The sequence below is a fragment of the Lingula anatina genome, chromosome 1 (assembly GCF_051362555.1).
Source record: "Lingula anatina isolate TDL-2025a chromosome 1, LinAna3.0, whole genome shotgun sequence".
NCBI classification, from domain to species: Eukaryota; Metazoa; Brachiopoda; class Lingulata; order Lingulida; family Lingulidae; genus Lingula; species Lingula anatina.
This window is the reverse complement of record NC_141767.1, coordinates 64,519,238-64,535,821: the sequence shown is the minus strand read 5'-3', so window position 1 is coordinate 64,535,821 and position 16,584 is coordinate 64,519,238. Positions and strand designations below refer to the sequence as shown.

The following is a 16,584-nucleotide window of genomic DNA, read 5'->3' as shown; positions in this document are numbered from 1 at the left end:
TTTTTCTTAGCCTTTTCTAAAGAGGTCGTAAACATAGGCCTATTGCATGGGAGACTTTTTTCTTTCTCTCTTTTTTCCCCGTTTCGTTGCACTTCAGCTATTTAGCATTGGTTAAACACCCTTGTCTCTCAAGATTACCAACACTCGAGTTAATCTTAATAAATGGATCGATGCAGTGTATGTGATTTTACCATAGAAAGGAATGCAATCAACGGGAGAGATTATCTTCATAAATTAGGCTGTCATTTGTCTGAAAATTGCGACCAATAAGTTCCCACGACTTGGAACCATCTTTCATTATTTCCGTTTGCCGGCCTTCCCCTGGATGGAAGAATCAAAGGCAACTAGTGACCGCCCACAATGAACATGAGCGTTTGTTTTTAGGTTCAGCGCTCTGACAGGGCATGGTATGTTGCTAGCATGGTGAATGAAAGTGCAACATACTAAGCCAAAAGTGTTTTTATATATCAATTCCGATACTTTGTAAGAAACACGTCCATCACTGAGGCTCTGGCCGTTGTAAACTAGTTGTATTTACTGCGCAAGCGCTGAACTGGCTATGAGGTGTATCATAGACCGCACATATTTACTTCAGAGGGCATATGTTTTATAGCCATCAGTCAAAAACTCTACATAGTTTATATCCACAAGGGAGCAAAGCACAGCAATACGCTGGAGGTGAAGCGGAATGGCAAAGAACATTTTAGTTCTCTCTGTTGTGCTAACATTTGCCTCAAACGAAGCCGTAGAGCGCATCGTTCATCAGTGCAGCTTTCATGATGGACAGTGCATGTATAAAATTCATTTAGCAAGAGGACAAGACTGTCCCATAGACTCCCCGTCAAATTACGCTATACCGCAACACGATGTTGCGTTCAGTGAGATCCCATCGCTGGAAGAAAAATATGAGCAAAAGTTAAGGAAACTGGAGAAGAGAGTCAACGAAATTTTCATAAGTGATTTGAACGAAGACAGCTTGATTCCAAATGAAAAAGACTATGAAATAAATAACAGGATTGATAATATTTTCGACCCAGAAACTGCTAGACCAGAAACGACGCTTCTTAACGATTTGTATGGAGAATTTTCTAGCCTGAGAGACGAGCTAAATACAACAAAATGGCTATTGAAACAAAAATCGTTGCTTTTGCTTAGCACTAAATCGAAATTAAACAAAACGCAGCACCAGTTAACGGAAACAAATGGTAAACTACGCCGCACGGAGAAAAAGCTAGACCAAACACAACGAGAAAATACAGTCTTACGAAATAAACTCCAAGATCAAGAGAAAATACTTAACACTACACTAAGCAAATGGGATGCAATGTTGAGGCAATTAAAGGATCTTGAAAGCAGGCTTAATGAGACTCTAAAACAAAATGAATACCTACAAGAGAGGTTGCTCTACTATCAACGTATGTTGAACGAAACAGAGAGGCAGTTACGCTATGCTTTGATCAAATATCATCAACTGAACCTACGACACCACGCCCTGGAGAGAAAGAATCAAAAATCGGAAATGATACTTGCAGATTGTATGCAAAGTAAGTAAAAACCAAGAGAAGCAAATTACTTAATAATAGAATCAAACATAAGTACCAATTCGAACTAATTCGAGTGAGAATATATTGTGAAAATTGTACTGAAACTGGTAACGATAATAAACAATATCGTCAGATTAGTTCCAGAGATGCAAATTATGAAAAAAACCCAGATTGTCAGAATTTTGTTTGAATTAAGTTGAGGACTAGTATTGCTGGTAATAACTGGTCTGCTGCTTGTGGCCATGGGTAAAAGTGCTGCCGGGCTGTGCAGGTGGGAAGTTGTAGTTGGTGGTACTGTATAAGTGAATTTGGTGCCGTAGGGTTGTAGAAGTGAATAGTGATGCCAGTGGGCTATGTGTGTGGATGGTGATACTGGAGCTGGTGGCTGCTAGTTGATATTGGTGATATTAGATGTTGTAAATAAACGGTGTTAGAGAATAGAAAGCGGTAGACCCCATGCTCGTTGCTACTAGTCATGACCAGTGATTAACGGTACTGGTGGCACTAGGACAGCAAGCCTTCTAGGCCCAGTTTCATCAACACTGAATAGCGCTATCCTCTAGATAACATTATCCATTAGATGAAATCGTTATTCCCTTGGAATTTGTCCTGTGGGTAAAGTAATGTTTTTTGAACACCAAATACTTATTTTTGGCTGTAATATTTCTATCCGGTGGTGAAAAACAGCTGCCATCCTCAGGATAACTGCCTAGAGGATAACAGTTTTATCTTTCCAGTGGATAACATTACCGGTGGCACAGTGATTGTTATCCTTCTAGTGGGTAACGTTCTACTGGTCACGGGTCCTGTTTGTAGATAAATGTATCTGCTTGTTGCAACTGTTAATGTATATTGGCATCCCTGAGTGGCACTGGTACGTGTAGTGGATAGGGGTATTTATGATACACGTGAACACTGTTCTCATTAAAACAAGCGTTTAATATCAATGGTAGAGTTAATCTAGTAATGATAAGTTATTAAGATTGTATAATTGCGCATCACAGATGGGACTGACGTGAATCAAAAACCAGAGAAATTAGCTCGTAAACTGACGTCTGATATTTATCTTGCTGGGAAACGTAAAACCCAATGCGCCAACAACACGTTAAATGCTGTAGCCGAGTTCCACGTAAACTTTGCACTTCCAAGGTATTGAATATATCATCAAAAGCACATTCATTTTCTAAAACTGAAATCAAAAACAATAACCCACTTGGAAAAATAGTGTAACGTCCCACGGTAATACCGTCATTTGTGTCATTTCCATCAAAGAAAGAAACGCGAAAAAGTCCCCTTTCACCCTTGCATGTGAATGTACAATCTAATACAGACAACTCCATACATTCAGAAATACGATAATCCTAAGTAACATGCGCAATTCCTCAAATCAAAGAGAACCTCCTCGTAGATTTGGTAATGATCACACTTGTTTCCAATCCGAACATTTGTTTTACATTTAATATTTCGATTGTTTTCCACAGAAGCCAAAGCGAAAAAAAATTAAGGAAGTAGACGACTGAAGTGCTGCATTCTTTCTACATCTTGCAATATTTGGCCTCACCGCACGTGTTGTTTCGTATACAAAAAGTAATTGCCAGTAATACGCCACATGAGTGAAGTTTCTTTAGTTAATTGTCTTGTGGAAATAAATAGCTTTGTCGGTTTCCAGTCCACTCGGTGGCAATGGTCAACCTTTGCAGAAGTTCTGAAAGTGCTGCCCCGACGAAGATAAATGAGTTTTTCAATTCAAATTCGTACTTCGCTTAGGCAGTTTTATGGCCCACGTAAAAGCCTTGCCGCATGGAGAAACCACTTTCTGTGTTGTTGTACTTGCAAATATTTTCCTAACCTCTTGGACCTAAACTGTTTCTTGCAGATGCAGTGTTGTCATCTAATAACTTTTTATTAGTCAAAACCTGAACTAGAATAATGCATTAGGGGAACATCTGTGTTACTATGCCATCTAACGGACACTTATCAAACACTCCATCAGGTTTAAAGCTTGTAAAGTAAACTTTGAAGCTACCCTGAATTTCCTGTTCAAAAATAACGTTTTAAATTTTAGAAGAATCTTCCTTTCTTTTTGCTAAAATATGAAATAGCCACAACCAGGAATTATTAGTTCAAACTATAACACTCTTGATTGCAAAAGCGGCGTTTAGTTAGGTTTGCAGATGTTACCATTTACATAATCTGTGACATGAAAAGCGTTTCTGCATGTTGCTGTGTCCTGCATGTGTTTATGCCGCATGCACCATTTGCTCTGCTTTGAGTCGGAGTCACGAAAAAGCTATATATTGCAATGGTTGGTTAGTTGTATTCCATCTTCATATGCTATATAGCCGATTGGATTTCATTGAAGTTTTTTATTGTTTTAATGAGTAAGAACACAAAGTTACACAATAAGGCCCCCGTTTTCGTAGAAAATCTCATTTGTTCTGCTCGTCTAGGGTTTACTCCGAAGAGAAGGACGGGTAAGCACAGGGTCGTGGTCAGCGTAAGAGATATCGTATTTATCAAACACAAATAAAAGGGGTGGTGAAATAATGATTAATATTGCTTCTTTATTTTTATGGTTCACCAAAAGGTAGTCGGGTGAAGTAATTCAGTGTCAAACCTTTAACTTAAGATTTTAAAATCTTCTGGCATATATAGAACTGGCTTTTGATCTCAAGTGGGGAAGTTCTGACCTTAAACCTTGGCGAAAATTGAAAAAGAGAGCAAACTAGCACGGATTTATATGAGGCAATGCAAATACCGTATTGTGGAGTCCAATCTCACTATGAAATCATTACATCAAACTCTAATCAAAACACCTGTTCTTGAAATAACTCGACGTAATTTTTTCCCGGACCTCCCTTCTATTAACCTCTACAAGTTATGCTTTCTAGAAAACAGCCAATTATCTGCCGAAAGCACTTTTAAGAAAAACAACACGCTGACAATTTGTGACTGGAATTCAAGCTTGATGATTTGCTGGAGCACATTTGTATTGACCTATTCCGCCCAAATGATGATATTTACGTGTGTTGTGTATTTTTTTCTGTGCGACAGGCAAGCACGAGTCGATCGTGCAACAGATAAAGTAAACACCTGTGCATAAAGAAGAACAAACAATAGTTAACATAGTTTATTCGATTTCGACGAAACTTAAAGTGACAAATGGTGGAATTTCAGACAAGTAAAATGTTTCAGCAAATTTTCCTATGGTTTCCCAAGTGCTTATTAACCACAACCCTCCGACATGCAAGCCCGTGAATTATTTTGTATATGGATACGAATACCAGACCCCTTCTTTTAAGCCCCAGCTTTACAGGAGTTGCGACCCCTTCGAAAACGAATTTTGGTCCTTGTTCACAAATATGTGACAAAATAAAACCCCCATTTATTGTTTTTTTTAGCGTAGACATCGCAGTTTTTCTTTCATGTACTTAGTTTTCTCAAATTTTAAATGATAAGGGCAAATTTATATTGTTTGACTTTAAAGCGTAAAACTGAAAAGTTGTAATACAATATGGAAGGTATTGTCTACCACCTGCCTTGTGATAGTGCTGTTTTTTTTTTTTTTTTTTTTTTTTGGGGGGGGGGGGGGGGAGGGGGAATACATCTGGCTGATGTTAATTATAAGTTAAAAATGACAACATTCTGGTTTTGAAATGGGTAGTACTTGTTTTCAATCAAGAGGTGCAGTTAAGGTGCCGTTTTGACACCTGATAAGTGGTTATTGGAATTTCATATATATTAGCAAAAATGAATTCTATCGAGGTGCCCAAGATGATAAAAAGACAATCTATAATATCGATGCCTTCCAATTGGAAATATCGTCTTGGATTGTCGCCTAACAAGCAGGTTGTTACAGAGCGACTCTTTTCTCTTTGTTATGTCCTTGCAAAGGTAACGCTGATCTTACATTTTCAAACTTACATGTAAAGGCACACGTATCGTGTAATACAGTGCAACAATATCTGTAAATAATATGTTCGCTCGTGGAGGTTAAAACAGAAATATTTATAGAATTTACTCAGCACCTGCTTATTGGCGACTGGACTAATTTTTTTCAACAGTTTTAAGTCGCTCGGCAGTGTGGTCTCAACAAACAATAAATAATCAAGGTCCACACAATGGACAATTCTAGGTTACGCGTGAGTGATTTCTCAAGAGCTGCCAGTAAAAACGTTTAGGAAACCTTTAGTATTGGGACACAAATCATTTCATAAAGTTGGCTGATGGATGAAAACAAAGAGATACATCACTTTAACCCCTAAAACATGCGAATTTTACCAATTTTGTGGTTTTCTATTTGTGATTGTTTAACTTGTTACCTGGAAACAAAATCGGAAAACTATCGATCAAATTTTTAATCAAATTTTATACGGTCAACAAATGTGTCTGACACATGGACTCCTGTGATAAGTTATCGTTTTCTGTGTATATCTACGTGTATATCTAATAGTAGCAATGTTTTGGCATTTCAAATGTGACCTTAGCGGACCACAACATAATATAATCATGTGGTAGATTTGGTTAGAGCACAATGATTGGGTCAGGTTGGCAGGCTGCCAAATTTTCACAGTAAATTTTGTTGATTTTACTGTTAGCACAATGTTGCTTACAAACAATCAAATCTTCAGAGCAGATGTCCAAAAGAAATCCCGAATGGGTGGCCACAACTAAAAAAATTAGTTCCGTCTTTTTATGTCCAGTAATAGACCTTGGTCCCAACCAACCCAAACCGGCATTCTTATCTGTCAAAAAATGAAATGCGTGTTGCTATATTTACAAGCAAAAAATTAGGACAGTTTTTAAAAGCATAAAGTCATGTTAGTGTTGAAAGTGATTTGAATAGACCGTAATTTAGTTTATTAGATATTCACTATTCCTGTTGCGGCCTCCACGCGAAACGTTTGTTTTTGACATTTAAAAAAGTTAAAATTTGGTTTAAAAAACCACAAAATTGAAAAAAAAATTATAGCAACAGACAGAATTGTAGGAGAAACGTTTGAATGGAAATATCCATCATCGCAAAATGTTTCACCTCTGTCAGCAAAAAAGCATTTTATAAAAGAATGAACTAAAGGAGGTCTTTCAAATTTCTTATTAGCTAAACAATATAATTATATGAAAAAAAAACGTATAGATTTGACATTCGCGCTGCCTACCAAAATGGAAACCGTCAGATGTGTACCGTGCTCAGTTATGAGTTTGATAAAATTGAACGGTGGCGGTACACTTTCCGATTGGGATATAATATAAAAAGAAATACATCATCCGTATCTTTCACACACACTGATCTATCGGATAAGCCTAGAACATAAATTATCGCAACTGCCAAAATGTCAGCAGAGGGAGGAGTATATTATACCGAATGCATCACTTGATCAAGAAGCGCAGGATCTCCAGATTCAGACCTTTCTACTGTTGTCCTCGTACCACCCCAGATCCCCGAGAAAAGCAGTTACAATATCTTATCTTAAATGGTGTAATTATTGCAATAGTGTCTGCAGTTTACAGCTGCTGTCAATGATTTTAGCATGTATCATTTTCAGTTTTCAGCCAGCCCTTTTCTTGTTAGAATAAACCCTTCTCTTGTTTGCTGGATAACAGTTATGTTTCTATATCTTTCTCCAATCTTTAAAACCCTGAAGCTCACTGCTTTCGCATAAACCGGGACCCAGATTTACAAAAGAACATAAGTCAACAGTTGATTTCAACTTGAAGAACGAAAAGTTTGCCCCACTTCAGTCCTGGATAAATGTATAGTGTATTCCTCTAAAGCAGAGAAACTGTCGGTCTGAAAACATTAGCCATTGCTTACCCTTTCTAAAACATACCCCGGCTCCTAATTCAATTGGACGGCTACCGATTAATCTTGGGTCAAAGTAGACAAAAATTTTGTCTTAAAGTTAAACCAAACTTTCACTTAAGTTCTTTTGTGAAACTGAATCCGAGCTAATGGGCCACATTCAGTGGGGCACTGTTTTCCCATGGACAGCGATTGCTGGCCACCTCTCCCTGACTTGTTCACAGTTGATGAGCAGCACACGTCCACTCCTTGATATATGTAATCAGTCATTTTTTGCAATCGTGATGATTTATATCATTGTGATTGGATCACATATGCACCCGAAAGACACAGGGCGTTTCCTCTGAATTAGTGGGAACTGGATCAAACCAAGGCTAATTGGGGATGCATCAGTGAAAGAGCCGTCTTGGGGACGACCTCTTTAAATGCTATCTGCTCGTCATCTCTATGTTGCTGAGAATGCACCTTAACCTGGATGACCTGCAACAGTGTTTCACGCGAAGATATTTCCTCATTTAAAGTAATTTTACGAGCACCCACCGTAGGATCGGTGAACAGGTTCATTTTTTGAACATTTCTTACTCTTGACAGCAGTAACACCTAGTTTGATTTACGCGAACGGAAATTGCTAAAATTGCAAATACCTGTAGAAAAGAACACCGTCTGGAACTTACAAGCGTTCCTTCATTCGACCGTCACATATAGACCTTTAATTCCCTTAATTATTTACCTCTGAATATTTATTTTCGGGTACTTATAATTTTGTTGCCGGATCTATAAAAGATAAGGTATGTGCATGCAGTCTGGAGGACGTTTCCCTTTATGGAGATTCTATGAACTCTGCGAACCCAATCGACTTTGCCAATGGTGCAGAGAATTCCCTGAGCATACAATTGGTTTGAAGCGACGCCAATTCGTCACATTTCAGTCGTTTCTGTCAATTCCATAGTACATAATATATGGTTTCCGGAAAAGACATCGCCGCGGCTCAACAGCTCCGGATCACATGTAATCAAAATAGTAATATTTAGCCTAAACGGTTGCACCTTGGCATATTTGTGTATACCGCATTCCCTTAAGTTCTTAACGGCAATCAAAATTAGTGTGAATCTTAGGCCACGTATTTAACCATGTTAATTTGATTAACTTAACGTTGAATGAAGTTCATATGTTAAAAAAGAGTTTAACATAGGTTTCTGACCTGACGAGGACAAGTAGCTTCACCTTGAAAATAGAAAATAGAAAATCCTGCTTTGTACTTGGAGAAAAACTGACTTCGTATGAAATAGTCAATAAATACATCACTGCTGCCCTCATCTGCTGAATGGCATACCGATAATGAAAGATTGGTTCATTATTGTGTTATAGGTCTAATATTTCATTGATAAAGCGTGTGTATGGGCGATATCGTAAATATCGTGAACATGTGTTACCAACATAAGGTTCTTGTGGAATCGTCTGGAAACGTGTAGCGCAATTTGTTATCGCTTATACTAAGTAAAAAGACGGGATAAAGGGGGCATTGACAGACCTATTTTAGCGCGTAATATTTTTAAAGTTAAAATTAAACAAAGTTCTCTGCGTGTCAACCAAAACAGAAACGAACTCTATAGTTTAGAAACATTTAAGTAAATGTTGTCGTAGAATGGCCCAATGGAAACAAACTGTCACAACCTCCGACTCAACATATTCCGAAGACTAAATAAGTTGAAATGTCAGGCGATCAAGCACTCACTTCAGCGCACGTTTGTAACTCAACTAGAACCTTTAAATTTTGGTTAAATTACGAGATTTGTCGTCACTGTCGTAATTCATTTTAAGGGAGCAATCGCAAAGCACTCTAAAGGAGGAAAGACAACCAAGAACTGGGTGAATGAAATTTCAGTATCAGAATCCTATTCATGTTGTCAGTTGCTTTCAAAACAAACAGTTGAGCATTTTAAAGAAACGTTTTCATGCTAGATCTTTGTCAATTAGTTTTGATGCCAGACGTTTTCACATGTGACTGATCGCTTGTTTTTCATGCTTTTGCCTTGGCAAGTCAACTGTCTCATTCGTCAGGTTGCCAATGAACATCAGACATTCGCATTCTGATTTACAATGATAAATTACGAGGCTATTTTATGTGTTTGCCATTGGGTTGTTCAGAAAAAAATTTGAATAGAAGGAAGATTTATGAAATGAAATAAAAAATACAAATATATCCTTTATAACTAACAGTCAAAATAGCAAGTTATGATATCATTCCCTAGGATGTTAGCCATGTGCAATGAAATAACAATTGAGGATTTGAATTACAATTTAATAGACTTTGTTAAGTGCTCTTCGTGCGTATCAACCTAATTTAACAGTCTGCTTGAAAATTCATGTTATAATTTTTGTGCATGTGAAGGCCCAGTGTGAATCGGGTCTGTCTGCGTCTGTCTTCTTAACGACATAGAATACGATTAACCACCGAATTTCTGACATTGAGCAGGTGCTGGTTAGTTTAAATACGGATATGCAGTCTTATTACAAAGAATAACGAATAAAGAACTTTCAACGTCTTTCACGAAAAAAAGATATTATAAAATGATAATTGGTATATCCATGCGAGTTCTTTGAACAAATACAATTCAAGTAGTATTTACGCCGGTTCTCTTTTATCAAAGATTTCAAATATTAAACTAAACCTTAACCTTTACTTTTTCATATTTATAGGTAAGTCAAATCAATTTTGCGGATTTGAAGACGAGTCCATATGTGGATTCACCAACGAAAACTCGGCTGAAGTGACTCTAAACTGGACACGTCATGCAGGCCCGTCTCCCTCCTCCAATACTGGACCGGACCTTGACCACACATGCCAGAATAACAGAGGTAATTACCACTGGTCTTTTTCTAAATTTTATTATGATTATTTTTTTCTTGATTATTTATCTACTGGAAATCTAGCTTGGTGCAATGGGTCAGCCCGTGACCATTAGTGTCGGAACCATGAGGGTAATTACGTCTGGGATTTATCTTATTTCTTTGTTTTTATTTATCAGTTTTCTAGCAAAACACAGTTAAATAGACTGGACAGGTCCAGGACCTCTCATATTAGTTTCGGAAAAGCTATTATCGCTCACATAATTGACCCAGTGTAAACATCTAAATAGCCAGAGACTGAAATGAACAGAAACCCAAATTGAAATCCCGTCTCATCTTGGGCTGAAACAAATAATCCGGAGATAACATAATTGCTGGCATTGTGGGTATCATATTTGTTATCATAACTTTGGTGAACGAGATGCTTTTCCCACCTGTTTTGTTCAAAAGCAGATTGAAGACTGAAATGGCCACGACTCACTGGGAAACCAATTGGAATTATTCATCTATACAGCAGTGGCTAACCACAGAAGAACTTCACGGGCAGGAAGTTTACAACGGTACTATTTGCAAAATAAATGCGTTTTCTGAAACCACCAGACGTCATTAAATATATATGTAGCAAAATCCAGAAATGCACAATTAGTTTACATCTGCTGTTTATTTAAAAAAAGGATTTGTTTCCTTGACCACCAGACATAATAAAGCACATGAAGCTATGCAAAGGACTACACAGTAGGTCTACTCCGCGTGTAGTTTCGTACAACTTGCAACTATTCAAGCTGTAAAGTTGTAGTAACTATATCCAGTTGTGCCAACATAAAAACAGACTGGCTCTTGAGATGTTTAAATTTACAGAGCAAAGAAATTGTAAAGTATTCAAGTTGCAAAATGCAACACGGTGTTGTTTATGTGAAAATAAAACACAAACACGAGCTTTTGATATCGTGTATATTTACATCATTACTTGTAATGCAAGTGTTCTCCATCATATAATCATATATCTAATAACAAATCTTTTGTGGACAATATTATGAAATCCAACGTTTATTTTGTCTACTTACATGTAAAAGGGGGTTTAGGGAATAAGCAGTGGTTACATTTAGTGTGTAAGGTAATATATGCTTTCACAATCAACAACTAACCAAGTTTCCGATATGCAGCAGTCTTACGAAAAAAGATGTTCTGTTTACTTTTACTTTCATATATTACAGTTCGAAAGCTTAAGTTATGGTCAAAATTTTCTGCTGTTGAAGTGATCAAATGAAGACATTTTCAAACCTTTCAACTGATACCGTTTCAGGAGTTACATACGAAATGAAGGCCTACATTTGGCAAGATATTTTTTCATTTCTTTAATGTGGTACTTAACTTAATATTAGTTTAATTAAAATAAATACTTTTAGTGCAAAAAGTCCCTGCATTATTCACCACCCAACCCTCCTAATTATTGTACCACCAGCGTAGGCGCTGGCGGCCCACAGGGTTTTAGTCCCGACCCGTTTCATCCGCTTCTCCTCCTAGACTACAAGAGCCTGCGTGCCCATCTCTTGGATTAAGGTCACATAATATAATCTCAACTCGATCCACGTAAAATTTGGGCTTTGTCGGTGCATGGTAGGGGCGGATCCAGGATTATTTGAAGGGGGGGGGGGGGGAGGGGGCGGGGCCTGGTAAAGGGCCCCGAAATATTTTGGTATTTTAGAGGACGAACGGTGTCATTTGGTACTGTATACAAGAATGATTTAGCTAGTCAGAATTCTAATTTCAAGAGGGGACCATTGGTGTTTTTTTTCTTCAGAAATCCGCCACTGCATGGGTCTAGGTATGGCACTCGTCGCAATGCACCCTTGTCCAAAATTTGCAAAATTAAATGCTAAATATCTCCCAAACCGAAGGAAAAATTTCTATAGACGGCCGACTGAAAGTCATATGTGGAGATTCCAAATATGCCCTCGGATTTGGCCTTTGACCTTTACTTCAAGGTCAAAAAAGCAAAAAAAAAAAAAAAATATATATATATATATATATATATATATATATTTGTGCCGATTTTCAGAAACAACATACTAATATGAAATACTATATACAAACTAATATTATGGGCAAGTGTTACCCTTTGGGTCATCTTTCATCTTTGTGACTTTGGAGTCAATCGGTGCATTTTCACGGGAAAAGCAGCCATTAAACGTCGAAATTGAAAACTCTCTAATTCTGGAACAGTAAATGCTAGAGACCTCTTTTTTTTCATTTTACAGAGCTTGTCAAGCGCAACACTGGAAGTGGTGTCTGTTTTTTTGTTTACCATACGGTTTACAAGTTGCGCTATATCAAAGAGTACAACGTCGCAATATTCAGTGGTGAAAATAAAATGTAAAATAACTCCAAAATTAGCAGAGATATACGCCCATACTTACTATTGAACTTGAATAAGAAGTCATATACTGGCAATCTAAGTGTGACCTTGAAATTGGCCTTTGGCCTACTTTTCACCATGAACTGAACTTTGCAACTTTTCTGTCCCTTATATCTCCAAAACTGGCAGAGATACACTCATAGTTACTTTTGAACTTGACTAGGAAGTCATATACTGGCAATCTAAAAGTGACCTTGAAATTGACCTTTGACCCACCATGAACTGAACTTCACAATGAACAATGAAATCGACCTTTGACCCACCATGAACTGAACTTCACAAATTTGGATTTGACATTTTACTTTTTCCCATGATTTTGTTATTAATTGTAATTGAGAACTGTTGTTTACTGCATTTGTAGAGCTTGTTTTTGTTTTCCGGCGAATGCGCTTGCTCCACCAGGTGGTACAATACCTGGAGGCGGTATCACCTCTCTGATCCTTTAGTTTTGTTAAGGGGATATATGCCCCTTATTACAATGTTCCAGAAAACAAAAGCATTATTTCGCCTTTTTTCCTGCTGAAAGTAAGCTTTTCAAGTAAATTTCCTGGAAGAGGATTGCAGTACTCTTTGTTTGACAAAAATGCTGCTGTCACGTCATCAGCCTGAATCAGCAAACTCGCGCCGATGCATTTTAGTGCGACATTATTATCTCATAACACGAAGAAATGTTCATTTCGGCATTATCTAAGTGGATAAGGAAAAATCCGAACCCTGTTGAGACCAACATTTGGTTCCTGATTGACTTAGAATCGTGGCATAATATAACCTTGACATGTACTAATTTACCTCAAGTCGGCATGCAGGCAAGGGACAGAAGTTCAGATTGTTGCAAGCCCTGCCAATTAAAAAACATGAAGTGTTTTGCTCTGATACTAACATAGCTCAAAGCACATGCCATATTTACGCCATTGGCTGTAGCGGTGCTTTAGACCTCATTTATGTTATACGGTTCACCATTTTATGAGATATTGCTACTCGCTTTTGCCGTTCATTCTTCATGTTAAAAATAGCATTCGCTATTTAATGGTCGAAAACCTTAACACTACTTCAGTAAGACTAACGATAGTTCCACATGCAAAATAATCACAAAGACTGGACGCAAGTGCAACCGTTTTTTTTTTTTTTTTTTTTTTTTTTTTTTTTTTTTTTTTTTTTTGCAGTGACTGTCCTAAGAGTAAGGGATACTGTACAGATTTATTAGATTTTGCGCTTCGCTGAAATAAATGATTAGTTCCATACAAAATGCCTGTATTTTTAGTCTGTAAGTTAACTGAAAACTGCCCCAAAGAACTTCATATCAAAGGAGAAAACTAGTTAAAAACCACAGCATCAATAATGCAACTCCGATCCTTCCAAGATGAAAAAAAGGACGTGCCTGAACTTATTATTTGCAATTGCATCTCCAATAATTATTGGAATTAACTGCTGAAATGGCAATCCAGCTTGATCTCAATCCAGATGTAATTCAATGATGATTTCAAGGCCTTTCTTGAAAATGCGAGGCGAAAGAGCTGTAGGAAGCGGCTTACAGACGTCACCCATCTGTTGCCTCAGAGTTTAAGTGAAAGTGAACCTCAAAAAAGTCAAGTACTTGTCGTTAAAAGCAAAACTTTTATTAAGAATTAACTGTAGCCGGCACTCACCCCGGCGGGAAGGCTTCAAATGTTTAAAATTATTTAAATATTTAATATTTTAAAATATGCTTAAAAGCAATAACAACGCCCCCATCCCTAACATAACGTATTAATGTTCCAGGTCATTACATGTACGTGGAGGCCAGTGGTAGAGTGAAAGGCGACAAAGCTCGCATGATATCAACAAAGTATTTTGCCAACGACCACCAATGTGTGCAGTTCCACTACCACATGTATGGCAGAGACATGGGCACCCTTAACGTATACACAAAGGTATGCTTCTGCAAGTGGGGGATGGACTCAAGGGAGGGGACAATGCAAAAAAAGGTGTGGGTTGTAAAAGTGAGTAGGGGGTGGGATTGGATGGTCAACCTTCTGTCAACCTCCTTCTGCTTTAAAGGAGCATTACGTTCAAAGTTGAGTACTTGTATAAGCAGGTGCACCTGTTCTCTTGTCCTAACAAATAATGCAAGCAAATTGGTACTTAACATCAAGCAGCTCAATTATTATAGGAAGAGTAGCTTTTAAATAAGAGGGCATTCACAACAGATGGTCCTCGGACCTACTGATCCGCGGATCAAATATGGCGGATCCTATATGAAAGCAGAGCTGACTAATCCGCTGATGGTATCCCCGCCTCCACAGGAAAACTTCCAAATGATTGAGCAAGGTTTGGAGGGAGGTTTTGTGGACATGTACTCATAAAAATTCCTAAACCTAGAAAAGAACGAAGAAGATTTCCGAAATACATAATCCGGGTCTGTCAGCTAAGGGAATTAATGTTGGGGTATTGATAGTGCAATAAATATGTCGTACCTGTATGAATTTACACAGAAAAGGTTTGCACGTACGTCACAAATTTGGTATAATTGATCACTTTCAGCGAAAACCCAACTTGGACTTAGAACCTCCTGTGTGGCGTGCATATGGTAACCAAGGCAACGTCTGGTCAACCGCAAGATTGTTTATTCCAAAAAGAGTAGCAAAAGAAGGGTTTCAGGTAATCTTCTTGCATATCTGCCTCTAAGTTTGCTTCTAAATAAAACTAAATGGATATATAGAAAAATCCAATTAGTCATCGGAAGTTACAGCATGAATAATAATCCTCACTCTTATCTTTATCCTTATGAAATTCTTTCAACTCTAGAAAAAGCCATATAATAGAACAGCAAGATAAATGGATTTTCAGTAGGAAGGAAGAAGGCAGATATCGAAGCAATAGTTGCATTTAGGAGACAAAGGGCCTTAAGTTATTTTAATATTATTTCAGATTGTTTTTGAAGCTACCCTACGGAAAGGATATCGTGGAGACGTGTCCATTGATGACATAGCTATACGTGATGGACCGTGCCATCCCAACGACCTTCTGCTGAAAGGCTTGGAAGATGGGAAAGTTGACGATTGAGTAGACTTCAGTATATCAGGCTTCTGATTAGTGGTACTTCTTACTTCATAAATCATAGAATATCAAACAGACAGATAAGTCGTAAGATGATTCACAATGCTGACCTGATAGGCAAGGCACTGTTAGAATACCTCTGTAAACACTGTGATTCGTAGACATTTGAATCTATTTCACTGCCAAAAAAAAAAAAAAAAAAGGAAACATGGTAATAACCCTGACTGTCAATGCTGCTTCTGAACATTATGAATTTACATAAGCAATCATCGTTCAAGCAAAACCCACAGCAAAACTTCAAACGATCAAACGGCAACCAAATAGGTTGCCATCAAAAGCTACAACCTAGCTTTCTGAAAAAAAAAAAAAAAAAAAAAAAAAAACCGATGCAGGTAAAACACGTTTTGTGCAATGTCAAAAAGTGAGAAATCGAACTGCTGGGTGGGTATCGAGACCAACTCGTGTTTATCTATGTATGTAAATAAGCTGCTAGTAATTTAACACTGGTACGGGACAACCACTGCGAACTCCGCGTAACATTTAGGGTTTGCGCATAAACAGTGAGAAAAGAGCGTTTCACTGTGTCTAAACACACTATCATCTAAAGAAATCAAATACCACTTTTTTTCTGTGATTCACGCCTCAAAAGCGTCTGTTTTTTGCCAGATGACATATATGACTGGAGCGACGACTTAGATTTGAAGCAGAAATATGTACATATTTTCCGTTTAAACAAATATATATTTTCCCCATTGCTTTTTAATGTATAGTTTTTTATAGAACTTAAATAAAATTTTCTCACAACAAAGTACATCCGCCTTGAATTCTTTACAATCCAACCACTCTACATTTGACATATCATATCCTTATGGTATTAAGCAGTGGTTCAGCAGGACAATTTTGAATAGGATAAGACAAATCTTCACATAAAGCGA

The 16,584-nt window shown here is 37.6% G+C and overlaps 1 protein-coding gene across 2 annotated transcripts; it reads left to right on the top strand.

Moving 5' to 3' along the window:
- The first annotated feature begins 97 nt into the window (after positions 1–97).
- On the top strand, positions 98–16,460 carry LOC106161945 (uncharacterized). Of its 2 annotated transcripts, XM_013539027.2 has the most exons (5): positions 112–1,544; positions 10,048–10,206; positions 14,372–14,523; positions 15,134–15,250; positions 15,521–16,460. In XM_013539027.2, exons 1-5 carry the CDS (start codon positions 689–691, stop codon positions 15,653–15,655), a joined length of 1,419 nt encoding a protein of 472 aa, XP_013394481.2. In that variant the 5' UTR covers positions 112–688; the 3' UTR covers positions 15,656–16,460. The 2 variants fall into 2 exon arrangements, with proteins under 2 accessions (XP_086857128.1, XP_013394481.2); XM_087001002.1 differs by lacking the exons at positions 15,134–15,250; positions 15,521–16,460 and having other exon boundaries at positions 98–1,544; positions 14,372–15,084.
- The last annotated feature ends 124 nt before the right edge of the window (positions 16,461–16,584 follow it).